Below are 18645 nucleotides of genomic sequence, written 5' to 3'. Positions count from 1 at the left end.
ACTAACAATACCATACTTACTTTTTCTTTTTCTCTCTGTTACTTTATCAATTGTGCATTAATTCACGTTCCAAATGTTCATTGCATTGCAGCAAAAAGGCGATTCTGTTGCCTTGGTGGCCCCCACACTCTGGTCAGACATCACGTGAGAGCAGTGGCGGAGCCAGGAATTTTGCGGTGGGGGGTCCAAGAAGAAGAAAAGTTTTAGCGCTCACTGTTAATAAATATGGGATCTCTCGATGATTTTGTTATCGAAATTAGTCGTAGGAAGACCCTTTTATGTTATGCCTTATTTCATCATTTAGAATTAGATCATCGAAATTAGTCGTAAGAAGACCCTTTTATATTTTGCCTTTTTTCATCATTTAGAATTAGAATATCTTAAAAATAAAGGAATGTTTTCAGATATTTAGTACAAAGAAATAAATGCATATCAAGAAAATTTAATCTAATCAAGAATATTGATATAATAACTTTGTGATGATCTTAAAAAAAAAATTACCTACTAATAAAATTAAGTTTTTTATAAGTAAAGCAATTGTTTAAGTGTACATATTAAATTTTTTTGATAAAACCATTAATTATATTACAATACTAATAAAAAAAAGTAGATAAAAATGTATATTACAATATTGACAAGTTATTGAACAAATAATATCCTTTCAAACTAATACTCTTCAAAAGTCATGAATTAAACACATCTCTAAAAAATTAATTGACAGTAAAAGTTATTGAATAAATATAGCACATCTCTAAGATATAAAACTGGGCGAAATTTAAAACTGGAAGGCGTGCTAGCTGAGAATCGAACCCAGTACCTCCACCTCAACTATAGTCTGTAGCTAGCTTCACTTTCCAACTACGCTAACAAGTAATATTAGTAATGCCTTTGAATATATATAATATACTTAAAACTCGAATGGCTGGGGGGCCCAAGGGCCCCCCATGCCCCAGCGTGGCTCCGCCACTGCGTGAGAGGGTTCAATAAGGGTACGCAGTAACCCTTTAAGGGGGAGACCTTAACCAACTGGCTGCTAGAACCCCATCTCCCAAGGCCTTACACTTGTGTCTGAGAGATGAAAGTCACTGCACGACAGCAGTGAGATTTGAATCCAGACTCATTGTAGCAAGATCTGCCACTCTGTTGCCAACTGCACTGCCCCTGCGCTGTTCCAAATGTTAATATTTTTATGAGACGAATGGAGCATCATATTTTGATTGTGGAAATTATGAGGCCTTTTCATATTTTTTAAAAAAAAGTTGTAATTTTATATTTCAAGTTTAAAATAATAAGATTGATTATAAGTCGATCAAAAGTTAGGATACAAATGAAAATTATACCGTCAAATTTTTTAGAATAGAGATGGTCGGTGCATGCGATGCATTGTGCTAAAAAAATGTGAAAAATTAGTACTAGTACCTTTTATTTTTTAAGAAGTTAGATGGTCGGTGCATTTGATGCGTTTTGCTGAAAAAAAAAATGAAATCGAGGTCGAATTGTGAGTCTTTTATACACTAGTTATTTGTATTTGAATCGTGGTCTATAGAAATTGGGATGAAATTTCATTTAAGGCTCGTTTGAAAATATTAGTATTTGTACAGAGATCGAAACAGAAAATTTGTACGGCGAATTTGATATACTTGATTTGATTAATTAATTAACAGTAATAAAACGAGATTAACGATACTATTCAGTATTCACTAAACACTTGAGTGCAATTATCTTAAACATAGTTTACATAATAATTAAAAAAGAATATAGTCTGTAAAGTAAAGAGGCATATACCACAAGAAGCCAGGCGTACGTAATGATTGAATTAATTTTATTATCATCATTCATTTTCATCCCCACCAATACAATAGAACCCCTACTCCCTCCCTCTCTCTCTCTCTATTCATTTCTCTCCGATCAATCTCGATTCACTATCTCTTAACTCACTATTCCTTTATTGTTTCTCTATTTACTACTACACTACTTAATACGCTCAATACTAATTAATTCCGAGAAGAATGGATGACGCCAGATCGAAGAAACCTAACGGTTTCTGCAGCAGCGGCGCCTACGACACGGTCTGGGAGTGCGTCATCCCCTACGTGCACGACCCGCGCGACCGGGACGCGGTGTCGCTCGTCTGCAAGCGATGGTACGAGATCGACGCCATCACGCGCAAGCACGTCACCATGGCGCTCTGCTACACCGCCACGCCGCACCGCCTCTCGCGCCGCTTTCCGCATCTCGAGTCGCTCAAGCTCAAGGGCAAGCCTCGCGCCGCTATGTTCAACCTCATTCCTGAGGATTGGGGCGGATTCGTCACGCCCTGGGTCCACCAAATCCTCACCTCCTACGGAAGGATGAAGGTGCTGCACTTCCGTCGGATGATTGTCAAGGATTCAGATCTCGACCTTCTCGCCACCTCTCATGGCAAGGTTTTGGAAGTTTTGCGGTTAGATAAGTGCTCCGGTTTCTCTACCGATGGACTTCTGCGTATAGCCAGATTCTGCAGGTGCTAATTTTTTTATTTGATTTCACTTTTATGATTTCATCTCTATTTGGTAATTTCTGTTATTGATATGGTTGCATATTTCATTAAGTATTTTTCAGTTGATCTATTTTTTGGAAGATATGTCAACAGTTACATCATTAATTTTTCAAATTTCTGTTGCTGGATCTGAGTGATTTGCACTCTTATTAGTAGGTGGCGTAAACATGTGGTTTGCCGATGCATATGTTTGACTTTTCATTTTCGATCAGATTTGGTGACGATTTGGAGTTCTCATGTCCAAATCAAAATCATTTTAAAATCTTGTTTTTGCAGCAAATAATAGTTCTAATTGTGAGCTCGCTGATTATGATGACACAGACATTGTGTCAACTCTATTTCATTCCAACTTTTCATCGTTACATCCAGTAATACTGTTTGTGCGCACCTCATGCTTAAATATGATATGACTAGACGAATATCGCAGGAGATATTAACTTTTTTTTTAAAACTTATGTGATCAAATCAATTCAAATGATTTTGAGGATCTGTTATTAAGTTATTAACTAATGCACGCTTTCTCAAAATATGGCATCTTAACATATGATAGAGTTATTTGTGTACATGCTTGATTTATTGGGTCTTAGAATGTGGTAGATCAATGAAAACAATAGTGGTTGCACCATTTTATGTGTGGTTCTATAGAGTGGAGCTTAGAAAAAATTCAAGCTCTTGTCTGTCCTGACAATTGTTTGTTGATTTCACTCAGAAGTCTTGTTTAGTAGAACTGTATGGTCAAGGAAGAATTGTTTATTATGTGTTTGCATTTCTATACTTAATGGATGATGTTTCTCTGTAAGCCCCAACATAATTAAGAAAGGAAAGAGAACAAATATAGAAACATCTGATAACAAATTAGATGCCTTAGCTAATATTACCAGATGATTTCCGATTACATTTTGGTCTGTGGATTGTATAACTGTGAGAAATATGAAACTCTATTTGTTCAATCTAAAACGTTTTTTCTTTGTTATAGGAATTTGAGAAACTTGCTTTTGGAAGAAAGCTCAATAATTGAGAATGATGGAGAATGGCTGAATGAGCTTGCAATGAACAATACAGTTCTTGAAAGTTTGAATTTCTATATGACTGATCTCATGAAAGTTAGACCTAGAGACCTTGAACAGATAGCAAGAAGATGCCCGAAGTTGGCCTCAATGAAAATTAGCGATTGTGATGTCTCAGACCTTATAGGTTTTTTCCGAGCAGCAGCTTCATTGGAAGAATTCTGTGGGGGATCTTTTAGTGAGCCCCCTGGACAGGTTGGTGAAGGTGTTTTTAATGAGCAACTGGAAAGGTATGCCAACGTTGTATTCCCTAGTCGGCTGTGCCGCTTGGGTCTTACTTACCTGGGGAAAGCAGAATTGCCAATTGTATATCATGTTGCTTCCAGACTTAAAAAATTGGATCTCCTTTATGCTTTGCTGGATACTGAAGGCCATTATCAGTTGCTGCAGAGATGCCCTAACCTGGAAGTTCTTGAGGTAGATTTAGAAGTCTTGCATTTGTCATTTGAGATATGCCTTATGACTAATAAAATTTGCTGGAGTATGAATTTTTTGTTAAACTACAGTGCCTATAAGTAGTTTTATTAAATAAATCTAATCTTAGATATTTACCTTTCCGGCCAGTAAACTTTCTGAGAACTTATGCATCTCTGTTCTGGTAAGTAGGTTCTTTATGCGTTTAAAACAAATAATTGAGATGAAGCTTGTGTTGAGCTCTGCTGCCTCACGAGTATAGGATTAATCGATGTCTGAATAGTATTTGACTAACAATATGAGGAACATATGAATTAATGGGAAAAATAAATTGAGTAGAGAAAGAGTTTGTCTTGTATGAGTAGAGAAATAAATTATGTATGGTAAAAAAATCCATGGCTTCTTTGTCTTGCATTGTAAGGTAACATTTTCAGCTCCACTCTGGACAGCTTATGATGCTGGTTCATGGTTCTTCTGTTATTTGGATATGGAGTTGGGTTGATTTTGAATTTTCATGGAAGACAACTTATAGCATCTCTATGTGAATTTCTTGATTTTGTTATTTTTTGCTGAACCTGGATAGTGGTCTTTCGACCTTCATGCACCTTTTGTAAACTTTGAATTTGAAGTACAGTTCAAAGTGTCAATATGCTATTCCCTAATGCTTATGGAACTGACTTTGATGACAATATGGAACAGACAAGAAACGTCATCGGAGATAGAGGAATGGAAATTCTGGGTGAGTTCTGCAAGAAAATGAAAAGACTGAGGATAGAGCGTGGAGCTGATGAGCAAGACATGGAAGATGTCGAAGGTGTGGTCTCCCAGAGAGGACTCATGGCTCTGGCGCAAGGATGTCTCGAATTGGAGTACTTGGCCGTGTATGTGTCAGATATCACAAATGCATCACTGGAGTGCATGGGAACGTACTCAAAAAACCTATGTGACTTTCGGTTGGTTTTATTGGACAGAGAGGAACGAATTACAGACCTCCCTCTTGACAATGGAGTTCGGTCACTATTAATGGGGTGCCACAAACTGAGGAGGTTTGCATTGTATCTACGGCCTGGTGGGCTGAGCGACGTGGGTCTGAGCTACATAGGGCAGTACAGCCGCAACGTGAGATGGATGCTTCTGGGTTACGTAGGACAGTCGGATGAAGGTCTGTTGGAGTTCTCAAAGGGGTGCCCGAGCCTGCAGAAGCTGGAGATGAGAGGCTGTTGCTTCAGCGAGCGTGCACTGGCAATGGCGGCCCTGCAGCTGACGTCTCTAAGGTACTTGTGGGTGCAGGGATATCGAGCATCTGCAAATGGCCGAGACCTGCTGGCAATGGTGAGGCCGAACTGGAACATCGAGCTGATACCATCGAGACAAGTCGTAGTGCAGGACACGGAAGGAGGGCCGATAGTGGCAGAGCATCCAGCGCACATACTCGCTTATTGGTCCCTCGCCGGGCCGAGAACAGATTTCCCCTCAACAGTGAGGCCCCTAGCACCTTGAATCATACTTGCTTGTTACGTATGCTTGCATATACACTTTTGTTTATTTGTTTAGTTGCATTGTTCATAAATCACGTCTTCTTCGTCCACGCCCACTCCCACTGTTGTGTGAACTTAATTTAGAATATTTAACTAATAAATTTTGCCTTGTAGAAGCAACTTCAATAATCTGATTTTCTGTAGCGCAAAAACAGGATGTTGTTGTAGGCTGTAAATACTTAATTGTTTGATTTCTTCTTTAATATTTACACAAGTAGTAATGTACTTTAACATTTACTACTACTTGCTTTTCTTGTTTTCTCTTTAAGGGGTTTTCTTCTTTGTATTGTCCCCTTGTTTTTGGAATTGCTTTAATATTTTTGCTTGTATATTTTGTGATCTGTCCGGACAAAAGAAGATGTGGGAGTGTTAAAAAAAGGTGATTGGAATTTGATATTGGAAGTGTGTAATGTGATTAATTTCGGTAAAAAGTTTAAAACTTATGAATGCATAATATTAGTGGTGACTAACTAAAATCAGTGACATAGTGAAAATCATCTTAGTAAATATGCCACTTATATCACTATAATACATCATTTTTTTGGTTCAATAGTTCTTACCGCATGCTCATCGTTGAGATATAATTTCTGAAAATAAAATAAAATAAAATAAAAATCAGAGACATATTGAAAACTATCTCAGTAAATAACATTTATCACTATTAATTGCAAATTATCTGTTGAACTTTTCACAACCAATAACACCCTAACTAATTTTCTCTCATAATTCACTAAATTCATTCTACTATGCGTCCTTCATTACCAGAATTATTAATTACGTACAAAAGAAGTACACATTTGTGAGAATTGCAAGCGATTAGTTTAAATAAGTGCATAATTCTTGATTCAGGTGTGCATGACAAATCGTGTCCCTAAGTCTATTATTTAGTTATGCATTAGAGAATGTGTAATTAAACGCACATTTGTTACGCATTCTCAGAACGCGACGTGTAACACCCATCAGCAGAATTTAAAAAAGTAACCCATTTAGGAACACAATTTTTCAAACACGAATAATTAGAAAGAAAAACATGAAACTAAAATATTTGGATTAAAGGGACATTTATGCAAAAAATAATACTCCTTTTCTTCACGATCAAAGGGACATTTTGGATTAATTAATTATCACACTTCCCATCTTCACGATCAAAATAAAGGGACACAACTCTACACACCTTTATTTTGTACTATTCTATAGTAGGCAAATAAATGTCTAAATAGTTTCCAATTAACTTCTTAACTGTTACTTAAATATAGTGGCTGATGATTCTTCCTTTTCAAAAAGAAATGTACATGATTGAGATTTGACTCCAACTTTCTTATGCACCAAAGAGTAGAAAAGCCCACCACCAAAACAAATATAAATAAAATAACTTAATAATTACCAATTTTCTTTGCTTTATGTGGCTTCTTTCCACTCGAAAATGTGCCATGTTTCTACAAATTCACGAAAATGCTTCTTTTTTTTATCATTATGTTTTCAATATTGCCATTGCCAGTCAAATCAATATTCTGTGGAGCAATACATCTTGTCCTATATAGGAGTGTTTTCATTTTTACCACTCTAACTAAATCAATAGAGAAGAATTATATTGACTCAAGAAAAAATAGAAATGTTTTATCGTTAAAAGATTTAATTTTTGTTATATTGAGTCAAGAAAAAAATAGAAATATTATAGAAATATATGCAGTCAGCTCACACAAAACTCCTTTATAATAAATACATAAATTAATAATTTTAATTAAATTAATATATTGTTATTAATAAATTTAAAGTTTAAATTTAATTTTATAAATTAAATCTAATATTAAAATAATAAAAAAACAAAATGAAGGATGTCAACGAGAAGAAGATAATTTTAAAATAATATCAGATTTATTACATCATTGAAATAATATCATATTGAAACAGTTAAAAATGTGAATGAGATGAAATCATCCAACAGTCCAAAAGGGCAATTTCTGGTGAAAAAGTGGCAAAAAGACCGATTTTGAAATAAACCTTAGTTCATGGACTATTATAGGTATATTTTAAGTCCATTAACTATTGGTGAGATAAACCTATAGTTCAGGGACCATTTTTATAATCGACTCTATATAATAATAATAATAATAATAATAATAATAATAATAATAATAATAATGAAAACAACCATAATCGTTACGAAACTACGATCTAGAACAATCTAAGATGGAATATTAAATCACAGATCAAGTGTATGATCACTTTGTAAAAGTAGTGGCTGAGATCAAACAGTGGGTCAATATACCAAAATGATTATCAAGTAATTTTTCTTTCCTAAACCATATCCAAACAAAAAAATATAATAGTATGAAAGTAGTAATAGTAATATAAAAATGGTTAAAAAGTAGCATGACAATATTACAAAATCTCCTTTATTAACTTGGTGTATATGTCTGTGTGTGTTTGCTGACACAAAAAAGTTGGTTTTAATGGGTAATCCAAAAAACTTGACAGCAGCCACACCAAACAAGACCCATCACTACTATAATATAAACCATAACCTATGTTACCATAACAAAACCAACCATTTTTATTTCCTTTTAATCCTACATTAATACAATCCCATTTTAAAGCATCTCACCACACACACATGTTTTCATGTCTCCTTTCCTCTTTCTAATTCTCCTCTCTTTTGGATTCATTCATTCACACCCTTATTTCTTCATCAACTCATGCATGATTTGATTTGATTTAATTTGATTAAATTAAATCCATATTTCAAAGATTCCAAAATAAAAAAGTAGCTAGATTCCCAGTAAAATGATTCTAGTTTGTTTGCTTTAAGTTTAAGAGATCAGTCTAATATTTGTGAAGGAAGTTACTAAAGTGGAGGTGATGGAGACCTTGTGTCCTAGTTCAGCGGTGTGGAATTCGAGTTGGGTGCAGAGCAGTGGCGGCAGCGCGTGGACGAAAGAGGAGAACAAGCGGTTCGAGAGCGCTCTGGCGATATTCGACGACAAGACTCCCAACAGGTGGTTTAAGGTTGCAGAGATGATACCTGGGAAATCTGTTTATGATGTAATAAATCAGTACAGAGAGTTGGTTGCAGATGTTACTGATATCGAGGCTGGTTTGGTCCCAATCCCAGGCTACTTGGCTTCTTCTTTTACATTGGAATTAGCCGATGATCATCTCTTTAGGAAGAGGCCTAGGAACACTACCACTACTTGTGATCAAGAGCGAAAAAAGGGGGTCCCATGGACTGAAGAAGAGCACAGGTACTATAATGTTAATTTTTATCTGATTTTCCCGTCAATCAAGATTATTCTGGCTAGACTTCATGCTGCCATAGAGAAAAACCTGACATACTCATAATTAATTGAGTTATGATTTAGCCTCCCAAGAAAGATTATATATGGCATGTTTTTCTCCGTGTATACATCATGTCTAGCCAGAATCTCGATTGACGGGAAAATCAGATCAAATAAAAATTCAGTAATCAACATACATACATCATTGAGTTGAAAGTTCAATAATTTATTAATAGTAGTATAGTAAAATTAAAAGGGAAAACCTAGCATACTCGGTCTAGAAAGAGTATTTCAGGTTTTTCTCCGCATCAAAATTACAACAAATCAATAATTCAGTGATTATTTATCACCATACACAATATCATTGAGTAACTTCACATAATTTGATGAAAATTCAATAGTTTAAAGAATATTGAAGTTGTGTGATTGAGAAAATTGTAGGAGGTTTCTACTGGGGCTGGAGAAGCATGGGAAAGGGGATTGGAGAAACATATCAAGAAACTTCGTGGTGTCGAAAACGCCAACGCAAGTAGCGAGCCACGCGCAGAAGTACTACCTGCGGCAGCTCTCGGGCGGGAAGGACAAGAGGCGGCCGAGCATCCACGACATCACAACAGTGCACCTCATCGCCGAGAAGCAGCCGCTGCAGAAATCTAGCCATGATCTTATTTCCAACACCACCGATGGCATAGTGATGGATTGGAACACCAAAAATGAGGATTCTTTCACTACTCATTGCATCTTCAACATTGGTGCCTCTACCCCTTCCTTCTATATCAAATCGCCTAGATTTTATGGTTGAAAAAAATTGAAAATGAGATGTAATGTTACATGTTAATGTACCTATCCGAAAATGACCATCTCAATTATTCCATGTTGATGTTTCAGTCTCATTTTAATTATCATATTATTACCTTGCTTCTTACCTCGATAAATTTACCATGCCACTAATTTTTTTTGTCTTTTTTTTTCCTCGCACAATAACCAAATCAGTTTAATTAAATTTAACTAATGAATTTTGATATCTTGATGTTGTGGATTATCACTTTATTAATGCAAGTTGGCATTTTGGGTTGGCCTTTAATTTCCGCCAAAGATGTAGGTTGGCCTTTCGATCTAAATAGTAATAATAAAAATTAAAGCATACAATTTGGCCAATATTGCTTTAAGATTGATCACATCACAGATTGTCTAGTCTGAGTGTGAATTCCACTAAATTGAAGCATCTTTTGCTTTATTAATCGTCATAAAAATTATGGATCCACATAATATCAATATTGTGGTTGTACAATTTTTAATTTTTTTTTTTATTTTTTCACATATATTGCTTCTTGTTGATTGGAAAGCTTGTATTTTTTGTAGGGATATTGCAATCTCTTTTCATATTTATTGGTCAATGGTGGCATATTCCACATGGTGTGCAGCTGCTTTCTAAAGTCTCAATACATATCATTGTTCTCTAGATTCTTATATTTCTCTCTTTTCCAAAGCTAAATACTATATATAGTAGGATTTGATATGATATAATGCTCTTGAATAATACTACTACTATGTACTAGTAATTATTATTCTCATAATGTCCACACGGAGGGGTGTCTTGTTACTTTACCAGGAGTACTAAATATTAAATATTTATTACAGTAATTAGTATTGTATGCTTGAACTTGTAGAAATCATGATATTATAAATGAATCAAGTCAATATATACATCAAAATTATAAAATTAAACTCATTATAGATCCGAGATTTCTGTGACTTAAATTTTCAAAAGTTTACTATATGCCGTAATCTTCATGAAAATTTAAAAAGTTTAAAATATGTAGTAATCTTCACTAACTTTTTCAACTTACTTTTCTTCACATTTATTAAAACTCGTGTCGAATTAAACATGGACAATATTTTGCAGACGGAGGGAGTAATTTTTATGTATCTGTAAACCTATGGTACATTGCTATATATACTGCCCTCGGTTAATGTCTATAACGACATAAGTTCGATGTATATAATGCCCAAAAAATTGTAATCGGTAAATGTATTTTCAAATTAGAAAAATATGTACTTTCAAATTGTATATGTATATTAAATACAATTTTCAGTAGGGTTATTTTAAGCCCAAATGCTATATTCACGTGTATATAATGAGCATGGATAACTTAGATCTATATCATCTATTTTTAATCTAATGAGTCACACTTGACCTTAGTATTGATATAAAATTTGAATTCACTTTAATCCTACGGGATTTATTCAAATTATAACATCTTACGTGCTAAGAGCATTTCCATCCATGCTCTTAAAAAGCATGGAGGTGGCCGGACTCACTTTTACTCTATCCTTAGGCAAGAGCACAACACACACATCCATGCTCTTCCGCAAGGACAAGCTCAAAGGTCCCACCATTTTATTATTCAATTTAAATACTTCAATTACTAAAAATATTTCTACAATATGAAAATACATTCAAATATTAAAATTACATAATTAAATCTTAAAAAATAAAAATTACATAATTAAAATCCTAAAAAATAAAAATACATAATTAAAATCCTAGAAAATGAAAAAATACATAATTAAAACCCTACAAATTAAAAATTACATAATTAAAGACTAAAAAAATATGAATTTTTTGGGTGTTGAAGTGGGGGTACTTATAGATGAAAATGTCAATTTTTGGGGAAAAATATTGAAAAATAAATTAAAAGTGTGTAGAAAACAGATATAATTTATTGGGAAGTGGGAAAATATTACCTCCTAGGGATAAGAGACATAGGGCTAAAGAGAGAGCCAAAAAAGGATCTTTCGTGTATAATCCTGCATAATCTCGAATGTTATCAGTTCCGGTACGTAGACCAAATAATACAATGCAAGCAAAAGCTCCTAGATTCATGGAGATATAGAACAGCATATAAGTTATCATGCTTGCATATCCATTATTTGAGTCTCCAACAATTATTCCAATAATTACATATCCAATTTGACCTATGGACGAATATGCAAGTTTTTTTATTTAAAAGTGATTTTTTATATTAAATTTTGATTTTTTTTTTTAAAAATGCCACGGGCTAAGCCGGTGGCCAATTGCAGTCTGCCACGTCAGCCTGCTCAGCCGTACAGACGTGCTCTTATTTAAGAACACCGCTCTGCCGCTGGCATGGACGGACAACGTGCAGCAGTGAGCAGCGGTCGCCTTGCCAGCGGCACGGATGGCGTCCGTCGGCAAGGACGACCGCTGCGGATGCTCTAACAGTGACCAAACTGGGACGCATAATTTGAAAATCTAGTAGATGAGGGAATGCCACGTGTCAACCGCGGATTCTTTTCTCACAAATCTAAAATACGTCAAAATATTAAATTTGTCATAACTTTTTTGATTTAGATTTGTTTAACAATCTACATAGACATTATGCACTTTTTATTAGCATTAACAATTATTGCAAGGACACATATATCTAGCATAGCTAAAGATTACTAGATAAGAATAAAATTGCAAATTGACTACCACGTACTCTGTCTCATATACTAATTGGAGAAACATTAGTTTGTGATTTTTATTTACTAGAATTAAACAATTAAACAGATTAAAGTAACGAAAAATAAGTAAACATTTGCTGAAAATCAAAGAAGACACGAGAATTCCAGGGATATGATTTAACTACTTCAGTTTATTCAAAACACAATTAAGATATCCAAACAACAATTATAGGGTTAATAGGGCGAGTCACTTAATCCATTTTGATTTAAGAGGTTTTTATACTCTTCATCTTTAATTTAGTTGGATTTATTTAACGGATTTAGAATTTAATTAACTTTTCTTGTGTTAATTAAATTTATTTATTTGTTTTAATATTTATTTTGAAATTAATTCAATTCCAATATTGACACAAGAATCATTTGGAAAATGAAAAGTTTATTAATACTGCCCGCTATCAACTTATAAGTTTTTCATCTTCTAATAATTTTTTAGCTGATAATGCAACTGAGTTAATTTTAAAATAAATAAGAGAAAGAATAAATAAATAATTTAAATTTTAAATCCATTAGATAAAGATCCAATCAAATAAAAATATAGAAACTTCTTAAATCAAAATGTTTTAGTATAAGGACCTATATGAATAAAAAATTATAAATGAATATAATGCAACAAATTCAGTTAGGCATAGTTTGGTAGCTCTGGCAATGATAGATTAGATTAATTAATCTATATTATTGATCATTTGGTAGCATAAACTATTTATGTTTAAGCCTTTGATTAAAAATGGGCCCGATACAATAATCTCCCATATTATAGACTATATTATCTGATCATTATGGTCGGATTATTTTATCTGGATCAATTTTAATATTAAAAAAATATTTCTTTTTATTATTTCTCTACAACCGTTCCATCTAAAAAAAACTACACATCTCAACTGCATGTCTTGTCTTTCGCCCCATATCACTACCACCTGCGGAACCTTCAGCCATGCCTAACCAACAAAGAACAGATATATTAATACAAGTTCAGGAATGAAATTACAAAAGCTACAAATTTTGTATACCTCCTGCAATTTTTGTTGAACTGTTATTAAGCAAATGGGGGAGTTCTATTTATACAAAATTTGGAGGAAATCGATGGAGTGGAGAGAGTGGGATTAAAATGGGTGAGAAGTGGAGTGATGGAATGAATAATGGAGAGTTGAGAGAGTGGAGTAATGGAGAAGAAGCTGCCGTAACAATGGATGTTATCTTTTTCTATAATTAACCTTAATTTATAAAATTAATTAAATAATAATATTGTCATTATCTATTTTATCTATTATTTTAGAAACTCTATCAAACAACATAAAAAATAAAATTGATATTTCTTAATGTCTACCAAACGTGTAGAATAGATTAGTAATCACATTTATTAAGATAATTTATATGGATATAATTTAACTTAGGATTATTTTATAAAGCTACCAAACTATGCCTTAGTATAAGAACCTAATAAACCAAAATTTAATAGAAAGATCTAATAAAATAATATATATGACCTCTCAATGTGTTCCACCTTATAGATATATTGGATAGTGCTACATATGAGTTATGATCAATTTTAATCACACTATCAGGTATGCTCATATATATTATCCCTTAATGTGTGGCTGAAGTATTTATGATAACAATAATTTTAAGAGATCGGGAATATGCATCATCCTTTTGTTTGCATCCTGCAATTTGATTTAGATGTCTATCTTTTGTCTCGATAATGAAATGTATTTTGTATATTTTGATGAAATGTGATATTGGGCCATGTATATTGATTAATCGCAATATGCTTGAATTTCAATTCCAAATAATATTGCACGGGTAAATATTAACTGTTCCACGTTAATTTTAATTCCAATTGTTAGTACATAGTATCATTACATTTTTATTGTTTAATCCATTGGTTTTTAATTTGCTTTGTTTTCACGTATGTGTTTCGTTTTAGTGAAATTTATTTCTTCTTTTTTTTGGTAAAAAAAAAATTATTCTAAATAAGCATCCCATTTCATATTTTTATGGTGAAATGATGTCAACGTTTTCATTTTTACCCTTTATTAGTTTGAAAGGGATCACCTCATACAAAGCATACAACATTTTATAATACACTACTAAATATTTGACAAGTGAATCCCATTTTATGGTAAAAAAGTTATTTCTAAAAATTTTCCTTCACTTTCTCATTACTACAGTAAATCAAAATAGTTTTGTTATTTCATGCAATTTTGCTTATTATATGTAATCATATTACGTAACTGTTGTTAAAAATATTTAATAAGTCAAATTTTATTTACTTCAAATTTATATAAAAAGATTAAATTTTTATGTATTCTAAAAAATTTAAAAAAAATTATTTTTAATTTCTTTTTCTAATTTTATTGAGATTGTTTAATTTTTAATATCTGTAAAAGATGTCGATCTTATATAAAAATGTACTTAACTAGAATTTGACCAAATTTCATATTTTATATAGCTATTATCAATAAACAAAATAATATACAAAATATAGTACTCCATAAAAATAATTGCAAAATTTTAATTTAATTAAAAAAAAGTTTGACATAATTAGTTGATTCTATTATAATGAGACCGGGTTTTAAAAAATAATAGTCAACTAATTATGCCAACTTTTTTAACTTAATAAAATTTTATAATTATTTTTATAGAATATATATAATAAAAAAAAATTGTATTTATATTGAGATAATAACTACATAAAACATAAAATTTGGTCAAAGCTTTAGTTTATCTTATATAAGAGAGACGTTGATTTTATATAAATCTTTTTTAAAAGTAAAATTTAACCTATGATATTATTTTAACAAGAGTTAACAAAATTATTTTAATTAAATATGGTATGTAAGAAAGTGAAGGAAATAATTTGTAGAATAACTTTTTTAATCATAAAATAAGATCCATTTGTCAACTATTTAATGGTGTATTATAAAATGTAGTATGCAAATGTATGAGGTGATCCCTTCCGTTATTAGTGATGCAAATCTCTTCTTATTCTTCAATTTTCTACTCCATATTAACTAAGAGCATCCGCAGCGGTGCTCGTCCGTCGCCTTGTCCGTCCGTGCCGCTGGACAGAGCTCGTCCGTCCGCCGCTGAAGCTCGTCCGTCCGTGCCAGCGGCACGGCGCTGCTCTTAGCTAAGAGCACGTCCGTGCTGCTGAGCAGCCATACGTGGCGTGTTTTTATTGGCCAACGGCCGTTGGCAAATTCAATTTTTAATTTTTTTTAAAAAAATTCATAATTAATTCAAAATAATACCAAAAAATAAAAAAAAATATTTTTGGATTCCCAAAAAAATAGAGCCGTTTATAGACGTTTTTTTTGGATTTTTGTGAATTTTTTTTTTTAATCCCAAAATCATCTATAAATACACACATTCATCATCCACTTTTCAGATCAAATTATCTCTCATTCATACTTTTTCATACTAAATCATCTACATCTTCCTCTCTCACCCAAACTCTCTCTAAAAAATTCAAAAATGGATTTCACCAATCTCATTGCGGAAGCGGAGCGCGAAGAACAAGAATATTATGAACAATATCATGCCGCCTATGAAGCCTATGTCGCCGCCAATACCCCCGCCCCTCCTCCTCAACCAACTAGAGCAAAACGTCGCTACATCTCTCGTGATCGAGAGGGAGCCCATGAAAGGCTCGTTGCCGACTATTTTTTCGACCAGCCGCGGTATCCAGAAGATTACTTTCGGCGCCGTTTTCGCATGTCAAAACGGTTGTTTATGCGTATTGTCAACACATTGTCCACCCGCGTTGAATACTTTCAAGAAGGTGCAGACGCAACTGGTCGGCAAAGTCTCACGGCATTGCAAAAGTGTACTTGTGCCATCCGACAACTTGCTATTGGGCAAACGGCTGACCTCTTCGACGAGTATTTGCATGTCGGTGAGTCAACTGGAATCCTATGCCTCAAGAGTTTTTGCGACGGCGTTCGTTCTGCTTTCGGCGAGGAATTCCTTCGGGCACCCACCACCGACGATTGTCAACGGTTGCTTCGTCTTCACGAAACAGTCCATGGTTTTCCCGGTATGCTAGGCAGCATTGACTGCATGCATTGGAAGTGGAAGAATTGCCCGACTGCTTGGAGGGGGCAACACTTAAGCGGCCACAAAGGTGGCGGCCCAACGCTTATCCTTGAAGCAGTCGCCGACTACCGCCTATGGATTTGGCATGCATATTTCGGTGGTGCCGGATCCAACAACGACTTGAACGTGTTATATTCTTCACCACTCTTCGATGATGTTTTGAATGGTGTAGCACCGGCGATCGACTTCACCGTCAACGGAAATGCATACCACATGGGTTACTATCTCGCCGATGGTATCTATCCAAGGTGGTCGACTTTCGTGAAGTCGTTCAGCAATCCACAAGAGCTGAGACAGATTCTTTTTGCGCAGCGTCAAGAGTCTGCTCGGAAAGACGTCGAAAGAGCTTTTGGTGTCCTTCAAGGCCGATTCAACATTGTGAAGTCCCCTTCTCGGCTTTGGTACGTTAAGAATATCGCCGACATCATGTACACGTGCATTATCTTGCACAACATGATTATAGCTGACGAAGGACCGATGGCGGGTAACTTTTACGACGAGGATGAAGCCGGAAGCTCAACCGCGAGGTCTCCCCCACGTCGAGGTGTGCATACGACGGTGAACGAGAGGATGGAAAGAAGACACACAATGCGCGATACAAGAGCCCACACTGAGCTACAAAAAGATCTAATCAATCACATTTGGGCGAAATTCGGCAACGAGTAGTGTATTTTTTAATTTTTAGGATTTTATTTGTGTAATTTTTAATTTTTAGGATTTTAATTATGTAATTTTTAATTATTTTGTAATTTGTAATAGTATTTCGGATATTTTAATGCATTTTAATATTGTGAAAATGTTTTTATTTAAATTGAATAATAGAATGGTGGGACCCTTGAGCTTGTCCTTAGCTAAGAGCACGGATGTGGGTGTTGTGCTCTTAGCTAAGGACAAGCAGTAAAATTGGATCCGGGCCCACTTCCGTGCTCTTAGCTAAGAGCACGGAGGGGGATGCTCTAAGATTAGGAAAGTAAATTGGCTCACTTCAGTTTACTGTACAAGTTTCAACTATTGTATACAATCTATGACTTCATCATTACTAAGGTACGGTTATTCGAATAAGACTACAAACAGGAAATAAAAATGAAATAAAATCTATCTTCTCTTCATTTCTTCATTTCCTTTATTGGAATTATGCTCCTTTTAGCCCATGGTTTTACCAATTCTATGCCCCAGAGTACTATCTACCAAAACGTGCCTCACAAACAAAACAGGACTAAAAGACGTAAACTGAAACACAAGAAAGAGTGCAAAACTTTGGCTCATCAAAATTAGGTCTAATTTGTCACATAATAATAAAATGGATACAGAGGCAGAGGCATGTGCATATGTTCACAAATTTGTTTAAAATATTAATATCTTATTATTAATTTGTATTGATTAATGAATATGTTGATTGAGTGTATATATTATTGGCTAAAACCATATATTTTTATTATTTTTAGCGTAAACTTAAAAAGCAAGGTTTATAAATATTATGTTGTGGCTCATGTAAACTGGTCTAACATATTTTGAGTAAATTTTAAATTACTTTTATTGACGACTCTGATTTCATGTTTGACAGCTTTCACATTTTAGCAACCTTCTTATCCTCATCATTTTTTATATGTGTATAACTAATCTATTGGTAAGAGGATCCCACCATGATCTAGAATATTTGTAAGAGTATATGATTAATATTTACTTTTGAAATTATAACATTAAGGTGATTTTGTATTGGATATGTGACTACTTTACTTATAATATTTGTTTATTATAATTATACAAGTACTCCATATGTTAGAGGATTTGGGATGTGATAGACTGCAACATTGGTAATAGAAAATTGATTTAATGTATAGCATGACAATATATAAGGAGAAGTAGAAAATCGTTTTAATGTATAGCATGACAATATATAAGGAGAAGTAGAAAATCGTTTTAATGTATAGCATGACAATATATAAGGAGAAGTAGAAAATCAATGATGAAAATTCTAGATTTGTGTAATAATATTGATGTACAGTACTTTATTCTTGTTTTTTATGATGTCTTAAAAGATCAAACACCATGTATTAGTCAATTTGTGAATAGCCAGTATCGTAATAGGACATATTATCCCACTGATGTCATATATTTTTCACGGGCTACATTTGTCAAATTACTTCTCCACGTATCCTAAAGCACAAGTTGTTTTCTCAGCACTA

At 33.8% G+C, this 18645-nt stretch overlaps 2 protein-coding genes across 2 annotated transcripts; both read left to right on the top strand.

Annotated features, from left to right (window-relative positions):
* The first annotated feature begins 1842 nt into the window (after window positions 1–1842).
* LOC125222439 (coronatine-insensitive protein 1-like) lies at window positions 1843–5810 on the top strand. Its single transcript, XM_048125057.2, has 3 exons — window positions 1843–2503; window positions 3516–4023; window positions 4720–5810. The coding sequence occupies exons 1-3, from the start codon at window positions 2010–2012 to the stop codon at window positions 5518–5520; spliced, it is 1803 nt and encodes a 600-aa protein (XP_047981014.1). The 5' UTR covers window positions 1843–2009; the 3' UTR covers window positions 5521–5810.
* Window positions 5811–8093: 2283 nt separating this feature from the next.
* On the top strand, window positions 8094–9707 carry LOC125218568 (transcription factor DIVARICATA-like). The gene is made up of 2 exons (XM_048120253.2): window positions 8094–8800; window positions 9275–9707. The coding sequence occupies exons 1-2, from the start codon at window positions 8418–8420 to the stop codon at window positions 9633–9635; spliced, it is 744 nt and encodes a 247-aa protein (XP_047976210.1). The 5' UTR covers window positions 8094–8417; the 3' UTR covers window positions 9636–9707.
* The last annotated feature ends 8938 nt before the right edge of the window (window positions 9708–18645 follow it).

The sequence above is a fragment of the Salvia hispanica genome, chromosome 1 (assembly GCF_029641045.1).
Source record: "Salvia hispanica isolate PSC_SH4W2 chromosome 1, Shi_PSC_v1, whole genome shotgun sequence".
Lineage (NCBI taxonomy): Eukaryota > Viridiplantae > Streptophyta > Magnoliopsida > Lamiales > Lamiaceae > Salvia > Salvia hispanica.
The sequence above is the reverse complement of the archived record's forward strand: the minus strand, read 5'-3'. Positions and strand labels throughout refer to the sequence as shown.

Coding starts and splice junctions, on each gene's coding strand:
- LOC125222439 (XM_048125057.2), top strand. CDS start 2,010: ATGGATGACGCCAGATCGAAGAAACCTAACGGTTTCTGCAGCAGCGGC. Junction 2,504..3,515: donor CGTATAGCCAGATTCTGCAG/GTGCTAATTTTT, acceptor TCTTTGTTATAG/GAATTTGAGAAACTTGCTTT. Junction 4,024..4,719: donor CTAACCTGGAAGTTCTTGAG/GTAGATTTAGAA, acceptor AATATGGAACAG/ACAAGAAACGTCATCGGAGA.
- LOC125218568 (XM_048120253.2), top strand. CDS start 8,418: ATGGAGACCTTGTGTCCTAGTTCAGCGGTGTGGAATTCGAGTTGGGTG. Junction 8,801..9,274: donor TGGACTGAAGAAGAGCACAG/GTACTATAATGT, acceptor AGAAAATTGTAG/GAGGTTTCTACTGGGGCTGG.